This window comes from Harpia harpyja, chromosome 8, assembly GCF_026419915.1.
Source record: "Harpia harpyja isolate bHarHar1 chromosome 8, bHarHar1 primary haplotype, whole genome shotgun sequence".
Lineage (NCBI taxonomy): Eukaryota > Metazoa > Chordata > Aves > Accipitriformes > Accipitridae > Harpia > Harpia harpyja.
Window position 1 is genome coordinate 36781337 of NC_068947.1, and position 18958 is coordinate 36800294.

General features: G+C 46.2%; 1 protein-coding gene across 1 annotated transcript in view; it reads right to left on the reverse strand.

Moving 5' to 3' along the window:
- Positions 1-5274, reverse strand: part of PTGFRN (prostaglandin F2 receptor inhibitor) — a 69351-nt gene extending 64077 nt beyond the window's left edge. The window contains exon 1 of the mRNA XM_052794752.1: positions 4900-5274. Coding sequence (XP_052650712.1) covers positions 4900-4954 — 55 coding nt within the window. The 5' untranslated portion in view covers positions 4955-5274. The remainder of the gene's footprint in view (positions 1-4899) is intronic.
- Positions 5275-18958: the final 13684 nt, after the last annotated feature.

The window sequence follows — 18958 nt, forward strand, 5'->3', positions numbered from 1 at the left end:
AGTCTCTCCCTGTCTTGTTCAACCCAGTTTTGGGGTACCTTGTTCAGGTTAGGAACTAGGGTCATGCAGGAAACTGCTCATTATTCAAATTATGGGACAGAAATTGAAAGACTGGTATTCCTAGACAATTTCACCTTACAGGTCTCTAGAAAACAGGCTTTATCACTTACTACTGCAGATCTTCTAAGCAGGACATCTAGCAGGGGCCTGGGAAGTAACTGCAACATCTCCAATAGACATCAAAAGCAAAGTATTGAAAAGATATTTTTCTTTGCATTGATAGAGATTCTTACTTTATACTCCACCTAATATCTTTCTTTCAAAACTATTAGAGACCTTGATAGACACTGACAAAACCCTACTTTGACTCAGCTCATGTCAGTAATGTTTTCGAGTTCTTTCCAACTTAACTTTCAAGTGATTGATTTTTATACATAATCAGAAAGAATTCACATTTTCAGATAATGTGTCCATTTCCCTTCCTTCTAAAACACAGAACTCCACACAAAAATTATATCAGTGAAAGGCATCTAAAACCAGACAATTGAAATGTTCACTTTCTAAAAGTATCTTATTGAGATATATAACCAATTCCCTACTAAAAAAATATACAGGTCTGTTTTGCAGGTAAGTGTTTGAGAAGGACTATGGAGACTGGGGCGGGGGGGGGGGGGGAAATCAACCCAAGAACAAAAAACAACCACACAAAAACAAATCAACCCATGAATTTATTAGATGTGAAAGCTGAAATCTCAAATGTCCCTGAATGTTTGTTTATAAAGCTAGAGGGATGGGTATATGTTATTTCTTAAGTACATTCCCCTCTAATCAAGCATGTGGCTGCATTTTTAAATGACCCCTACTGCTTACTTCAAATCTTGTTCAGGCAGGTTTATACCTCAGTTCAGGGATTAGAGCCAAATACAACAGAGGCTACCTAAAGAGAGCAAGCTGTTGCTATGTTGAAATGTAGCAATCGAGAAACCTGGAGAACAAGGTCAAAGAATTTCAGAAAAAACACCCAGACTCCCTAAAAAGGAGCCCTGGACAGGAACCTACAAAGACACAAGAGAGCCAGAAAAGGTGACTAAGCTATCATTTGCCAACCCAAAAGAGCACAGGATGTAAAGGAAAAAACACTCGCTACGCTGCTTGCCCTTTGATTCCCACACCTTCCCACAGCCTACATGCTAAGAAAATACATCAGCATGGCAAAACGACACAGAAAGCACCTCCTCCTCAGCAACACCACCTGCCCTTCAGTGCCTCCCCAACTCAGTTCTAACACTCACTGCGTGCTTCTACTGTCTTAGCAGTCTGCAGTTGCTAAGACCAGGACAGGCTTGCCGGTATTTCCCCTTTGGGAGCCTTTTTAACCACCTCTAAAGCTACAACAGAGATAGGCAGGCCTAGCTGTCAGCTCCTTCTCCGAGTACCAGTGACAATCTATCTGAGCCTGCCACCTTCCAACAGCAGGCAGGCGAAGGCCACCAGCACCAGTCCTGGGCTCACCAGCAGGTGAGCAGGCACCAGCAAGGGAACAGGAAGCAGATTCCTCTCTAGCACACCTTGAACACTCCGTGGACAAGCATCCTTACATAGTCTCCCTGCCCTAAACCTTGAGGCTCTCCCATTTTCTAATGCTTTCACTTTAGCTGCAAATGCAGGGAAAGATTAAAGCACGCTTTTCCTTGAAGTTCACAATCACAATCAATAACTTAAACTAATTACCAAAAGCTTTCTATTGCAGAGCTTGAATTAAACCTTGATTCAAATGACTAATTGTTGTAGCTTCTGAGGAAAAGGAAAAAAAAACCCACCACACAATAAAGAATTTCAGATATGAGTTGTAGGAAACAACTCTATTCATGCATACACAAGGCTCCTGGGGATCTGGCATGCTGGAACCGACTTTCCTCATAGTGGACAGCGAATGTCACACAGGTCTAAATGGTAGTAAGAAAAACACCATCTCTGGGAAACCCATCATCAATGGTTTTCCCCTAGGATCTACTGCCTGCTCTCCTCAAGCCCCATAGCACTTAAACAAAAACCACCTTTTTTTAGATACACTGAAATTCTTACCTTGAATCTCAAACAAGAACCAGGGGAAAAAAAAAGTCCAGGAGCTACAAGGCTTACTGTTTACAGTCTGAACCCTAGTAACCACCAGATACCTGTTTGGGTTTTTGGATGTCTCATCCTAGGAGGAATGTTGTGGTTTCCAGAGCATTTCACAGGTTGATTAGGCAGATTGACTGCAGAATGAAATAGCACAAAAAACAGGCAATGGCAGTGCAAAATGCCCTCATGCTGCCCTTCTCAGGATCTTCTCAGGATCTAACCACACCAGCGGAGGGAAGAGAAGAGAGAGACTAGATCAAGCCTTGATCTCAGGATCCACAATCTCCTTACCAAACAGATTATAACTGTACTGGATCCAGCAGAAAGGATGAGAAAGCATTCTTATTTGTCACAGCCAAATACTTAAGCCATTTACATCCTTTTGCTGGATTATTTTGTAAAGATCTGAACAAAACAATCAAGTCTAAGTACACACAAGGGATGAACTCTTCTATGCTTCAACTCCTTCCCTCCACCTCCCTTATACAAGAACTCAACATTTGCAGCACATCAGTTAACAAAAAGCCCCAACCTGTCTCTCTATTAAAGAATTGTTAGAAAACACATATTCACAGAAGCATACTCTCCCCATCCAGAGTTAGAGGAACACCACCCTCCCAACCTCTTAACATTTGGAGTATCTCATAGAAGCTACCAAGTAATGGTATCAGAAGATAGCCACAAACACACACCACAAGTAAGACTGAAAAGTTCAGAGGTGGTTTTTTTTTTTTCCTGCACACAAAAGCACTTTCAATTTTAATAGCACCATGCCAATAAAAAAAAAAATCCCCAAAAGGCAACTCAGAACATCCAGACAAACGCCATCACGAACAGTGGCCAGATATCTGTAAATGCACATTTTTAGTTCTTCTAATTATTTCATCTGGAATTAAGGAGGAAACAACTTTCCTGTTGCACGTCATCCTTAACAGCTTTTATGTTTTGCTACATGACCTTGAGTATCTGAGAGTCCTGATTTTCCGCTTGTCCTACTAAACCATTCTCTTGAAAAATTTTATTCCCTTTCTGTTTCTAAACAAAAACACTAAAGGTGTTCTCTCCAATTCTTCACTGTTTCCCCAGCTGGCCGAACGCCTATATTGTAAAGATAAATGAGATGACTAACCTCAGCTGCAAGTAAGAGAAAGCACAGCGGACACCTTTGTGTGGTAGGATCTTGACTTGTAGACACCCCTGTGCCCGGATTGCCTCACTGCCTGTAAGCAGCCTCAGGAAAAAGACTGGGACAAGCCCGGGTTTAGGAAGATGACTTTTCAACTGTAACTATCTGCTCTGCAGACCTGGCTATGAAAGACTGAAAAGCCAAACCATGAGGAAAGTGCTCTGGCAGACTTCAAAAAAAGAATTAGTCATAGCAATGTCAAAAGTACAAGCACAAACTAAGTCAGCAAATAGAGTTTTGTTTAAAAAAAGTGTTGCAGCATGTGGTTGGGGCACAGTTTAGTTACTCTTTCCTTCCACCCCAAATCTGGAAAAGGCTCCCACTTACTACCTGCAGTTAGTCAACTGTTCTGAATCAAGAACTGCATGTAGTAATTTGTGGGGCATGCCTGCTCACCAGCACCTGAAGTACTTCTGGCTACAGAGAGCTGACACAGAACTGCTTAAATACTATGCATAACTATCTTACCTGAACAATCCTCTTGTTCTCTAGTTAAACTCACTGCTACTTCCGTTACACTGTTAGCAACAATGCTACAAGTCCAGTGTTGAAGAAAAAAAAAAAAAAAAGGCAAAAAACCAAAACCCACCACCCACCCTTTTTGCGTAGTTCTTGCTACAGTCTTTATTTTTGCACGCTGCCTGCCTGGCATTGACACTGGTAAGGATCAACGCCACATGTTAAGCTAACGACAGCTACGCAATTACGTGAACACAGCAAAAAAAGATCACCTATGCAATTATTCGTTATCTCTTCGCGGGAGAACTTCACGACTGAGACAGCAAACCCCGAGATCCAGGAGGGGAGGGCGCAGAAGTACCACTTCCCCCACAACACCGTCGTGCCCGAAGAACCCGGGTTTCTGCTGCCGGCATGCAGGGCGCGGGGACCCCTCCTGCAGTCTCCCTCGTGGAACAGGCAGGAGAAGGATCACCCCCTCGGCCCCAAAACGAGCCACTTCACGCTCTGCGAGGTGAAACGGCACTGCCCTTTACCTTAGGGCGGCCACAGCCCATGCACCAGGTCGTGTACCAGCAAGTACGGCTACACCGTCGCGTTACCCCAGCCGCCTGTGGAAACCCCTCTCACCGGGAACCACGCCAAGCAGCACCCCCCGCACACACACGCCCCAACTCTACTCTGAGGATGCCCCTTAAAGTTTCGGGGAGACACCCGGCAGCAATCCGCGCCCCGGCCATTGGAGGGAGCAGCGGGGGCCGGGGGGGGCTGCGGAGCCCTTAGGGCTGCGCCGGCCGCTAACGCGCCCGGGCGGGCCGGGAGAGGGCGAAGGCGGCGACGGCCCGGCCAGCCGGGGGACGGCACAGCCCGGCGGGCAGGCGGCGCTACCCGGCCCCCCGCCGCCCCTCGGAGGGCAGCGCCCCGGCTGGGCTCTGCCGCGCCTGAGGCGGGCACGGCACGGCGAGCGGTTCCTCCCCGCCGAGGGGCCCGCGCCCACGGGCCCGGCCCTCCCTCGTTACCCGCGGGCGAGGTGGCCGAGCCCAGCCCGGCCCGGCCCAGCCCCGCCCGGTCCGGTTCGGCCTCCCCGGCGCACTCCCCGCTGCCCCCGGTCGCGCACCCCGCGGGCTCACCGAGCAGCAGGAGGAGGAGAGGCAGGCAAGACGCCCTCTCCCCGCGGTGCCCCATGCTGGCAGGGCTGCGCGGGTACCTCTCCCTCTGCCTCTGCGAAGGGGACCGCCGGCGCACACGCTCGCCTCGCCCGGGGACCGGCGGCAGCGCGCTCCTCAGCCGGCCGCTCGCCTCCCGCTGCCCTGCGAGCACACGGAGACGCCCGCCCGCCCGCCCCGACCGGCCGCGCCGCGCGGCGCAGCCAACCACAGAGACAAACTTTCCCCAGCGCCCGCCCCCGCGCGCCCCCGCCCGCAGGTAGCGGGGGCGGCGCGGGGGTCCGGCCGGGCCCGGCCCCGGCCCCCACCCCCTTAAAGGGGAGGAGAGCGGGCGCCGCCGGCCCGTCCGCCGCTAGCCGCGGGGCGGGGAGCCGAGTCCCTCGCCGACCGGGGCGGCGCTGCCCGCGCCGCTCCCGGCCTCCCGGGGCCGCCGCGCACACGTGGCCCGGGAAAGCCCCGGTGCCCGGGCGGGGGGGGGGCCTCTCCGGCGCGGGGCGCCCTGCGCCGGCAGCGGCCGGCCCCCGGGGAGCGGCCGTTGGGCCCCGCGGGCGCGCCGGGCCGCCATGGCGCCGCTCCTGCCCCGGCTGCGGGGCGCCCCCTCGGCCTCGCCAGTGTGGGGTGGGGTCTGCTCGTGTCCGCTGTCCTCGCACACGTGGCTACCCCCAGCGTGGGGGTCGGCTGACGCCCCCTTTCCTCACAGACGTACCCCCAGCGGAGCACATACAACCGCCGCCCAGACGGGGGGGGGGGTATCACTCCCACCCCTGTCCCCACACGCAAACCCCAGCCGGGGGCTGCCTGCTGGTCCACGCGCACCCCCCGAGCACGGAGGCTCCCTCACACCCGGTCACACACACAGCCCTAGCTGCAGGGTCCACTCATGTCCCCGTCCACGCACGCATAGTCTCAGGAACCACTGCTGGGTGGGCCCGCTCGTGCCCCCTGCCCTGCCACGGGCACGCATGGCAGCAGCGGGCCTGCCCGTGCTCCTGCCCGCTCCCCGGAGCAGTCCCGCTGGCCCCACGGCCTGGGTCAGGGGAGGGAGAGCCGGGGCAGTGCCCGCCCGGGGGAGCAGGGACACCCTCGGCCCCGGTCGGTGCGTGGGCAGGGCCGCGCCTCCCCACCGATGGCAGGCCGCCGCCCCACAGGCAGGCTGCCCGCTTTTGGAACTGGGTTTCTTTCCCCCCTGCCTGCCTTCCCGCTTTACTCGATAAGGGGCTGCTGCAGCACAGCATTCGTGCCACCACTCCGCCACCTTTCTTCCAGGCCTGCTCACAGAGATTTTTGTTTGCTCGGGGATTTAATTTCCTGTTTGTTGGTAAAACCAAAGGACTAAGGAGCTGGCCTGCTCTCTTGTAGCTGGGACACTTATCTGCTGTTTCAGTCCCCTTGCCACATTAACTGTAAAATCAGGGCTCTCCTTGTGTGCGTCCTGCTGTTTGCTGCCCAGGCTCCCGTCAGGCTACCTGATTTTCTGTTGTTTGGTGGAGCCGGCTCCATGTTATGCATTTCTCTGTGTAGGCAATCTCCGGAGCCTATGCACAGTTCTGGGCTGCGGCTCCTGCACAAAATGGCAGATTTAGACTTCATTCTAGTGTCTCCAGCGCACCTTGGTCTTGAGCATGCCTTGGCTTGGGCAAAGTTGCTTGCTCCCACTAGCAGGAAGTGTGTACTCTGTTCATAACTGAGCATGATTATCAGACTGGATTTTATGTTGGACTTTGCCATTCATTCTGTAATGCTTACAGTAGAGAGGGTGTTGCCTGATAGTAATGAAACAAGACCCTCCTAAAACTGATGAGGAGAACCTTCACCCTCCAACCACAATTACCTGAGCTCCTGCACACAGCAGATCTCTGCAGAGCTGCAGCTGTGAGGCACCTGGGGGACGCTTAGTCCTATCCACACTGAAGTTCTCTGAGCTCCCAAACTACAAATGAGGCTGAATCCACAAGCGTGACTGAGAAAGGGCTGCCCAAACAAAACATGACTGTCTTCATCTATGTTTACAATACCTTCATATGCCTGTTTGTTCTTGTTGCCTGCTTCCGATCATTCTGTTCTACCTCCTCCTTTGGCCAGCACTCAAACACGCTTTTTCTTCACTGGAAAACATCACTTCTGTAAACCAAGACATGTCCCTTACATCAAATTCAGAAAACAGGTTAGAAGATCTCTCACCCTTACTGGTCAGCTTCTGTAATGCTGGTTAAGCTGTTGATCCTCTATCAAACTCTAGTCCTGAAAATATATCCCCTTGTGCCTCTTAAGCCTTGCAGCAGCAATCCTGATACATACACATGGACGTAGTCATGGATGCAAAGCTTACTGTATGCACAAGGCCACTGATTTTGCAGGAGCTTCATTCCCCATTTGCTCTGTTCTTCCTATTCCCTGTGCTCTGTTGCTAGTTGAGGATCACGGATCCGGGACCTGAATTACAGTGCTAAAAAGTTACAGCAGTGATTCGATGATTTTCATTGTGTCCTTGGAAAGATTCTCCTTATGCCTGCCCAGTTTGGAACTCCCTATTGCCCTTACTGTGACTGCCAGATACCGGCATCTACTTCACCACTGCTACACGCTGTTAGTTACACTAGTGACAAGAATAGGTAAACCCCTGCTAGCCTGAGCTGTGGTGTGTGTGGTGTTCTCAACAAGTGTCACCTCACTCTTTTACTTTGTATTTAGTGAGAACTGCTTTCCCCCCCATATAGTCAGACTTCCAGACAGAAGGGCCCACTGTGACCCATTAATCTGACTCATATATACAACCCATAGAGTTTTTCCCAGCAGCTGGATCAAAGTGAGTTTGAAAGACAACACATCTTGTCTTAAAGACCCCAAGTAATGGCAAGTGCCTTACTCCACCTACAAATTTCTTCCAATGTTTAATTATCCTTGCTGCTAGGAAATTGCTTCTTTCAAGGTTGAATTTGTCTAACTTCAAGTTCGAGACATCAGAACTTGCTATGCCTTTGTCTACAGAACTGCACACCCATCCCATTTTCATGGGTAAGTAACTATACATGGTACTCCTATCACTTCTCCTTGCTAAACTGAATAGATTGTTTTCTTTGAAGCCTCACATTGTAAGATCCAGTTTCAGCCACTGCAGCATTTTTTGGACTCTCCAATGTTTCTAAGTGCTTTTTGACTCACAGGCACCCACTCTGTGATACAATGTCATTGTGGTCTATACACACATGCTGTGCACAGAGTAAAAATAATTTCTCAGTTGTTTGGTTTTCCCCTTCTCACATATCTAAAAATGGAATTAGACCATTAACTGCCTACACTGCACAAAAAGCTTGTGGAGTCCGTTACCCATGTTGAATCCCCAAGTCTCTTTCTGCATCTGTGTTTTCCAAGAAAGCATCTTTATCCTGCCATTCATCAGCGATGTTCTTCCTTCCTCACGAAGTGGCCTTGCAGCAGGGTGTGTTAAAATACATTTTGTAATGTTGTGACAATTTAAGCAGGTGTTTGAGATCCCTCATTCAATTTGAGAACTGTTTCTTTGGGGCTGATAAATCGCCAGCATAGATGACAGAAAGAGCAGGCCTGAAGCTGACCGCTGTTTTAGTCTACCTTCTCTTTCAAAGCCTGTTTTCTTCTCTTTTTTGTGTGTCCTACTTTCAATGGATTGTTACATGTATGTGATTGTCATTTTTTTCCCCTTGCCAATTCCATTTTGTATAGTTCAGCTATGAGAGCCAGGCTGAGTCAAAAGCTTTCTCCAAGTATAAAGTTGAGACAAATATCTTCCTCTGGTTTTTTTGCTTTCTCCATGTTTATTTATGAGAGCAGAGTAAATATGTGGTCATTTTTTTGTTTCTCTGGAAGGCATCCCATTTGACTTTCAATGTTTAGCATGTTGTTGTTTTGAGTAGATACCACATATAATTCATTTATTGATGATGCTGCAGAAATGTTTGCCTACATTTCTTCATACCTAGATTTCTGCATAACACATAGGCTGAAGGCATCTCTCATTTGGGGGTAACTAGATTAGCCAACAGAATCTCAGGGAAAGATCGAGATTGAAGTGTTATATTAAACACATTATGCATACACATATGTGCATGAATATGAACACACACTGATCCTAAAGAAACCCACACGCAACCACTCCCTGCTTGCACCACTCCTCCAACATATAGCTGCTAGCTTTTGCGAAGTTTCTCTCTTGAGAAACATGGATAAACAACTCTTGTTCTTCTGGCCTTGTTGCCTGAGCAGCAGAGGATGAAGGCGAGATGACTGCGTAGCAGGCCACACACAGCGTGGAGTGCAAGGGTAAACAGCATTCAGAAGTCCCATACATCTCCAACCAACAGCAGAAGGACCCATCCTGACAAAGACCCAGCACCCTGTTTAGGGGCAGAGGCTGCAAAAGCACTGCTTACGTGCAGTGCAGATTGCTGGCTGCAAACCTTAAGCAGGGGAGTAATCTTTGGTCCCATTGCCTTAGCTACATGAAGCCCCTTGCTGCTGGTGTGTGGCAGCCATAAGCTTTCCACAACAAAAGAGCGGGATAGGCAGACAGATAGATAAGGCCATGCTCAACTGCTCCATCAGCAATATGACAGCCACTAAGGGCAGGAAGGGAACTGTCAGCGGCTTCCAAACTGCTTGCATGCGAATCCCGGGGAAAGGGAACCGCAGCATGAACGTTGTCCTGGAGACATCTACATGAGGATGTGCCCTCTCATGTCTTGGCTACTCATTAAAGACTCTTTTCTCAAGAGCTAGGGCCGTTATCCCCAGCATGCTGGCCAAATTCCACGTTGCTTGATTTCATTCTGCCTCTAGGTTCCCTTTGTGTTTCTGAGCTGGCACAATACTCATCTTCATTTCCTCTCCTCGACTTCTGTTAAATTTTGCCTTGCTCTATTAAACAGCTTGCGTGTTCCAGCCAAGGGGCTGCCCCATCACGGTTGTGGCTGACTTGAGCCCTACTCCCTCAAAGCGGTACAGTAGGTTTTGTGAAATGCTTCTGAGCGTACCTGCATGGAAAATATATGCCCCCCTGTCATTTGTCTCTCAGTAGTTGAACAGAAATACGGGCAATAGCAGAGACTTCACAAAGAACTGTGAAAAACTCAGCTTACCCATTATGTATTATGCATTAAAACCTGTCTCTATTGAGCTGTCCAAGATAAAGTCCTACTGGCATTTGATCAAAAGAGTAGGAAATTACCTTGATTTGTCCTGGCTAGAGCTGGCTGCCTCATGTAAAAAGTATTTGTGAATAAATTATTTGCAGATTGATGGGGAGAAAGTGAGTAATTTATTTGATGAATATTGTTCAGCTGGCTATTGAGCTAACCAAATCATGAGGAAAAAATATTGGTGAATGATTTATTTGAAAATCTAGTCAAAATTTGACAGGACAAGATGGTCAAACAAACTATTTGCCACTATTATTCAAATGCCAGTAGACCTGGATAGTGTTCATGCACTAGTAAAGCACACTCCATTGCTTCGAGCCATGGCCCTAAGAAAGTTATTGAAATATGAATTAAGATCTTCAAATCTACACTCACCTTCTCCTTAAAAGAGATTCTTCCTCAACCACAGTCCAACAGATACCTATTAATGAGCATAGAACAGATTCTACGTTTGCAGTTATTTATCCTTACTTATTATGAAGACACTCTGGAAACTATCTTGCCTGATATAATAGCAATGAAAATTGAGTACCTTTTACTCCTCTACTGCCTCCCTTCAGTGGATCTCTAAGCACTTTACAAGTTTCAATGGGTTTAATGTTACAGCTGTTCTGTGAGGCAGGAAGGCATAATGAAATCCAGGAAAAGTAGGAAGTACACACTGCATGCTACAGGTTTCTTTACATCATGAACTCTCACACTTCATGAGCGTTTTTAGACTAGACTCCTTTCACTAGAGCACATCATTTAAAGACTGATGACATTTTTCAAATCTGGCTGCCTGAAGTTTGGTTCCTAACTACTTAAGCACTCGTAAACAGCTGTTTTATATTATATGCTGAGCTCTTCTTGAATTTGATGGAATTTTTGAGCACTAAACACAGGAGGAGAAAAAAACATGTATTGTGGTATTTCCGTGCATATGTATAGATTTAGCAGCATATCTCTAGATGCTTGCCTGCATGATTGTCTACAGGTTAGAGCCATAATAACTAGGAAACAGGCAGGTTGCAGAGACCTGTCTATGGCAGTGGGTTGCAGAGACCTGTCTATGGCAGTGGGTTGCACACCCATGTCACTGACACCACATGCGCAAACCACACGCAAAAAAATTATCCAACCTGTTATGCAGTAAATAAGACATCCTCATACTTCATGCCTCACTTTTGCACTTCCAGCAGCAGGGCTGCAGTCCCTCCATTGCTTTTTGGTTGCAATTGTAAATGCTTGCTATCCAGTATGAGGGGCTACACTTCAAAGCACTAGATAGGTATTAAAGATTTGGCGTTAGATATTATGGCAGCTCCCACTATGGCATGAACAGTAAGGAAAAAATCAACACCCTATTCAAAGTATTGGAGATTTTCTTGTCAAATTCAGTGGAAACAGGATTTGATCTCTAGTACCAAATTGAGCATCAGCAACCAAAGAATTAGTGAACAGAAAGTACATGCTAAGGCAGTATATGACAAAATTATCCCCCAACAACTTGCTGTCTGACCTCCTATAGAAGCACATGATTAAAGAACCATCTAAAAGATACATACTTTTATGTAAGGAAGACTGAATATCAAATTAAAGATCTGCTGTCAGCTTAAACACAAATAAACTATAAAACCAGAAATAAATATTTGTATGATTGCTGTTGATCATTAGAGGCAGTTTAAAATCCAGATTTCCTCCGCATGATTTTTGTTCTCTATCCCACTGGCATGTTTCCTCTCTTGAACTAGGAAAAATCAAAAGGAGTCAATTTTGCTTTCAGGTTTTCTCTCTTTCTGCGTTGTGACTGCAAAAATCATAGGGGAGGATATTGCTCTGTTTTAAAGGAACAGTTTTCATTAGAAACAGGGAATGAAAACAATAGAAACATTTCTGTTGGCATTTGTTTGTTTTTTTATGGATTCTCCCAGGCAAAATTGGAGTCACGAGGGAGAGGAGAGTCTCTGCTTATAACATGAGCAGGTACAATTCTCGCCCTGCTCCAAATTCACTCTCTTGATACAGTCCAGTTACACTCCATTTTGGGAGCTTGTTTTTTTTCACTAAGGTCAATCTGAGCTTAGCTCTTTGTTGTGTTTTTTACTTGTGGGACTGCTGTCTTCCCACATTAGAAACAGGTTCAAATCCTTTTCTGACCTTGATTGCAATGAGTAGGACATCTATGCAATGAGGATAAATCAGATTAAATCAGAAGCAGTAACAGTGCATTTTTCTGGCAGGTCCCAGAACCTCACATATTGTTACCTTCTACTACTCAAGGTGCATAACCCAACCTTGACTTTAGGCTATTCTGAGACCCAGAAATTACAAGACTGCAAATGCAAGACTGAAATGCTACACATAATATACACTGAGCCGTCACCTATTATCCTGAGTTGATTTAAAATAATCTATAATCCAGGGATGAGAAGTGAGCACCATAGGATGTGGCAAATCCTTCTCATACAGCAAGACAGTGTTGTCACTATACCAAACCATGAAAGAAGAAATACACTGTCTCTTCAAGAGAGGACTCGTAATTTTTTTAACGCTGCGGCTAAAAGAATCTTTTTGAGTGCATTTACATTAACAGAAGTTAATTAACAGATTAGGCTGGGGCTGGTGATCATGACCCCCTCTGACAATCTGGGCACACTATTAACAAGAGCCTAGAAACAGGAAAGAGGCGTGATATAAGTTAGTACAGTCACTGCATCCCAGGGAGCAGAGATCTCAGTCCAAAGGATGATCCAGAAGTCAGTCTTCTGGGGGGTCTTCCCCTAATGGGACTGGAGGAGATGATATGAAGAGAGTTTTGTGTTCTCAGACAAAAACCAGGGAAAGTCAGTGAAGTCTCAATGTGTGTTCTTCAGGTTCATTTCTAACTTGCAGTGCCAAGCAAAGAGATTAGGGATGCAAACCACATACAGAATAAAACTAATATAAAAGTTCAATGACAACTGGCAAAATAAAACCTCTGCTTTTAACAGAGCTCCAGAAACAAACTCCAAGAGCTCGATGCACAAATAAAAAAGGGGAGCAAAGCAACCTGTGTACTTACTTTATATCCAGTCTTTTTGGCATCCTAATAGTCCAGCATCTCCTGCCTATTGCAATTTGCTGTCTTCTTCCCTCTGTTTTTGTTTTCACATCGGATGACCAGCTAACTAGCTATTAAGCCAGCAGAGGAAAAAAAAAACAGGTCAAAAACTGCAGATGTCTCAGTGTTTGTGCCCAGGGGACATCAGATAACAAGCTGTTACAGTCTGCCTGCAAATCCACTGGTTGGCTTGTTATTCTTGAGTGCTACATAAGGCCTCACTGATTCTAGTCTGGCACTTTGCTCTTGACCCTGCAGCATTTTGGAGGTATCTGCAATACAAAAGGCTCATCAGCTCATCCAGCACTACTTCTGTGAGTCTTGCATAATGGTCGGGGAAGGAACTCAGGTGCTAACTTCTAGGAGAAGCTGTATCTCACCCCAGACCTTCAGATGAGCCATCAGCTGGGGGCTCCTGTTGTCTGCTAGGACACTGCTCGATACAGCTGTGCCTTTGCAAATCTTGCATCCTTGAGGATGTTCACTTTCAGAAGGTGCTCCTATATTGACAACACAGGGAATGGGCCTGCTGATCATGTGGTTCACCAGGACAGCCAAAAAAACCATCACAAGGCAAACTACAGCACAAAGTCTCCTTGCCTACTCTGTGACCACAGGGATTGCAAGCAAGGAAACACATTCAGATTCAAATCACGATATGTAAAAGTCTCACTGATTTAGACCCAAGAGACTTCAGAAGAGGGCAGATTTTGGCGCTCTGTGAGAAAGCAGCATCTGCATATAAAGTCACTGGAAAATGTCCAGTAAGGTTACATATACTGTGTCCCTCAAAATACACTTCTTTTTGCTGGGGAATAGTTGCTATTATTCATGAACTGCATGTCTTATAGCAGAATAAGAAGGCTTGGTAAAAACAGCATGAATAAATACTATTGGCATTGTTTTAAAGAGACCTCCAATCCAGCCTTTGCACAGATGAGTGAGCAAAACTGGGCAGGTCTACATGGGCACTCTGGCTATTTTCTTGTATCCCTGAGGAAATCAGCATTTCTCTGTTGGTGGAAGGGATGAAAGCCCGTGCATTCCCCACCACTCAGACTTCCCATGGGCTTTCAGACCAGGTCCTCACCCACCACCATGGCAGCAATGCTGTGGAGCAGTGTCTCGTGCAAGCGAGATGACCCAAAAGTGAGGGGGATTGAAGAGTGGGGAAGGACTAATGCAAAAGAAAGTATCATGGCATTTCCAGAACTTGTCACGGAGGATCAGGGCAGCTGGGTAGCCTTGGAGACAGAAATTGAAGGTGTGTTACGGGGATTTACATGCTGATTTTGGAAGCCTTGTTTCAATTTAAGATGATTAGCAATATCTGTGAAAGCCCTCAGGAAACTGGCACCTTTACATTTTTATAAAGGCATCAGACAAGGCATAGCCCCTTTCTTTAGCAGGAATTCCCTAACCAGTGGCTGGAGAGATGTGTTGCTTTTCTCCTTGCTGAGACTAGGCAGCTGCTGTGCTCGCTAGATTATAACCCAGGCTGCATGGGAAGATTTGATTTAAGGCAAGCCTAGCTGATGACTCTCTGCATGTAAAACTTCCAAACAAGGAGGAGGGAGCAGCTGCAATTACAGTTTTCAATTGGGAAGTGAGAAAATAGGGATAATTTCCGTTTCTACAGCAATGTGAATAATTATGAAAAAGAAAATGGTTGACTGGCAGCTAGAAGCCTTGCTCCTACTACCTAGAGCAATGGGCCAGTAAAAGCAGCACAGATTAAATCCCTGGATGGAGGGGTCCACTTCTAAATGTTAAATCTCCTTTCTCCATTCTCACGTTTGTTTTTTATTCTCACTTACTTGGAATTTGCATTTTTTTTTTCCCAGAAAACACTGTGGTTTACAAGATTTGCACGTGGATCTCTCTTCTGTAATTCCATGTTGCCTCTGCTTACATCTCAACAGCCAATTGAACAAGACTGCAAGCCATTTAGGCACTAAGCCTCTATAAAACCCTGCATCCATTTCTAGATTAAAAGCAACAATGTTCATTCTCAAGAACATTTGAAAACCAGCTATATATAGCAGGTGATGGGCATTCCCGATTAAGTTGTTTTCATACAGAGCTAGTTTTCTGGTGCTGTCTCAGACAGGGACTCCTAGCAAATTTCATATATCCGGAGACTGACAAATCCATGGCAGGAGCCTTCTGATACGCTAATAAAATGCCAAGCCAATTCTGGAATCATCTTCTGGCATACGAATCTGGACTTACTTATCTGAATGTTGCCAATGCTTCTGCTGCCACCTAAAAGAAGGTGGTGCCCCATGTGAGTAACACCAGCTCAGCTGAGCTACCTGACCACTGCAAAACGAGAAGTCCAGTGGTGCTCAGCTGGTCTAACTGAAAATGCACTGAAATCCACTTAGCTCACAACACTGAAATCCACAGGATCTGAATTAGAATGATCAAGCAGTCAACTTTAAAACATCAGTACAATCTGCTACTGAGCCCATGGACTCTCAGAAATAATGAGCGTTAAAGAAAATAACACTCTTCAGAAAGGAAGGTCTCACTGATATCTTACATAGCAGGTAATGCCTTTTGCATTTCTTGTTGAGCTTCTGTAGCCGGTCTTCTCTGACTGCTCCCATCAGCACATGTTGGAGCATATCTCATGCCTATTCAAACAAACAAAAGAAGATGTCTCATCTTTCACTTTCTCCTTCCTCCATACTGCAGGGAATTACTGCTCTTCTACATTCTGCTTCTCATGTGGAGAGAGTAATTTTTAATTTTTTATTGCAGTAAAAATAATACAAAGCTTCATGAATGAAGCTGGCAAAATACAGAATAGGGCTTTACTCTTCATGCACAAAGATAAAATGGTAACATAATATTTAATCAGGGAGTGAAAGAAAGAGAAGTGAGTTCATTAACTTTTCCCTTGAGTGAAAACTCCTGTTTTCATTCTTCTTTTATTTTTATTCAAATAATTTGCAAGAGAACACCATCCGTATGCAAATGTGTATGCGTTCTCAGAATACAGCTTTTTTTATATAGATGATCATGAACTCACTCCAATAAAGGAAACGAGTCAGGATTTTTCCATATAAATAATTGGCTGGGCAGCCAGCAGTAAAAGCTCTATTAACCTCCAATTATCTCTTCCACATTCCTGAGAGCTGGTATACTTCAGTGGACAGTGTTTTGCAGCACTGGACATCACAGATCCAAATTGCTTTTACCCAGTTTTAATTTTTTTTCCCCCTACTCGCTAGTGACAGCAGAAGAGGAAGAAAAAGCTTTTGCATTTAATTCTCCATGCAGCAGGATTCATGGTCTTGAGAGCTTTGGAGGCTCCATATTGGCTCTGTGAAGACCCATGTCTCCACTTCTGGATGCCAGCAGGAGCTTTGGATTTTGCCTGGAGTGCGCTCAGAGGCAGGGCCGCCTGTGACACAGAAGGACAGGGGAAGGACAAACAGGCTTTGATTTTGAATGATGGGCAACCATCATTCAAAAGATGACATTTTAATTGTGCCCTCATGCACCAGAGACCTGGAAATGGGAATGTGATTAGTTTTACAACCAGGGGCCAACATCAGAGGAAAGGCTCAGGGTGACAGCTTCCAGCCACAGTTTGGGGGGAACTCTGAGCCTTGACACAATTGCTCACCTCTACCCCCCTGACCTATTTAACAACCACTGGTTACCAGCTTCCTGACTTAGGTCAGGCATCAGCTCTAACTTTCGTTAGGCATCCTCATTATGGGCAGAAATGATCTTGTCAAGCAGGCATCCCAGTCAAAAGAAGGCGTGCAAAAAGGAGCAGCGAAGTTTAGCAATAGGAGTGCCTGTTCAGAAGCACTGATCTGGACCGTCCCACTGAGCTCCACCCTGACAGTTTGCCCGGCCGGGCTCTGATGGCAGCACACTCCAGCCCTAAAGCACAGAGCACAATGACAGCACCAAAATAATTCAAGAGTTAACAAGTCCTGAAGGTATGCTCCTTTTAGAGGAGCCTGTTTTGTGTCTCTTCCAAATGATCCCTCTTATGGGAGTTGCCTCCAGATACACCCACTTGGAAAGCAGTTTGGTTGAGCAAAAGTTTTTAAAAGGGATGCAAAACCAACCATCAAAATAACCTAAGCAATTCCCACACCCTCTCTGTGACATAAAAATGTACTTGTCTCCCATCACCTGGACCTGTTATTTCTGGATTCTTCCTGCTGTCATTTCCTTTTTAGATAACCACGTTATCAGAAGCCACTAATTTATGAGGAGCAGATGAAAAACAGGAGAGCTAGTCCCTTCCTTGAAGACATTACTTCTGTCAGATTAGTATGTGAAAAAAACCCAGGAACTTCTCAATGAATCTTTCTGGAATATTTCCTAAGCAGCTGCTGATTCTTTCTGAGTAATAACAGAAAAGAAATCTGAGAGGAGAAACTGCAGCTGCTGCCACAACAGAGAGAGCTTATTATGACACATTGCGCTCTTTTGTTTTTTCACTTCATTTGTTTGGGTTTTGTTGGGATTTTTATTTTTGCTGGAGTGATAAATTACTATGGAAAATCCACACCAGGAAATTGATACATACCCCTACCGACAGGCAGGTTCCCATATAACTGCAGATGATGTCAGCTATTTTGGTTAGTAATGATTTTGTCCCCTGTGGCGTTTCCATTCCCTTGCTACAGGACTCAAATTTTGCGCTGGAGGCACTGAGCTGGGACCTGAGCGATTTGCTGCCAGTGCCTGCCTCTTTTCAGCATGTGCTGGCTCAAGTTACCTCCATTTACAGTGCCACAGTGCACCATAATGATAGGTATCTTCTTATCTGCCTCCATGGTTAATGTGTTGCCATACTAAACCTTTCCGAGAAAGGATCATATGTGCATTGGATTTTTAGGTCCTGTTACAATACAATAACTGATAACAAGGAATACTGTCTGCAGTAAAATACTATTCCCAAGGCTGCACTTAAGGCAACCTTTCAGTCCTTAATTACCCGACACAGAATCAGAGAGGAAAGAAAGAAAACCCAGGAAAAACATAGCTCCGGGCATCTGCTCCCACAGTCCCCGAGGAGGAAACCCAAGCTGCCAGCCCAGAGTCCACCACCGTACAGCTCTCCTCCTGCTTGGAAAACATGGGGGTCTTAGGCTTGTCTTATACCCGGGGCCAGTAGGAACCAAGAGATTATGAAATGCGATATTCTCAGGGCAGACCTAGCCCAGCACTACCAAGAAAGGAAATTCAGAAAAACTCAGCTTTTTGAAAAGAATCACCAAAGCTTTTTGAGTTCCACAAAATGCTACTTTACATTCGCAATACAAAGCCATGTGACACTGAGGCCAAAGGACCCAAATGAGGGCGAATACCTCATATTGTAATATAGATGCACGTCAGGTGGCTACGGGCATGCTACCTGAAAGTGAAGAAACTTCTAGTCACCAGCAAGCCTTGCTGAAGCACCTCTGACATCCTCCAACCTCCTCCTTCACTGCCAAGCACCTAAATAAAATAAAATAAATGCTACTGTTGAGCAAGTAGGTTGTTTACCCCCTTAGATAGTCCGTGCCCTCCTCTGGAGGCTGCACCCTCTTTTCTCCAACATATAGTTCACTTGCTGTGCAAGTTCAGTTAGGCATTTGTCAAGTCCTTTCCAAATCTGGAAACACTGGTGTGTCACGGAAATATTTCTTTGTTCAGGGGTTACTGGGTGGATTAATTGCAGTAGCTCCTCAAAGGACAACTTAATTTGCATTAGGAACTCACCTGCTTCTCGGAGCAGCTACCATGT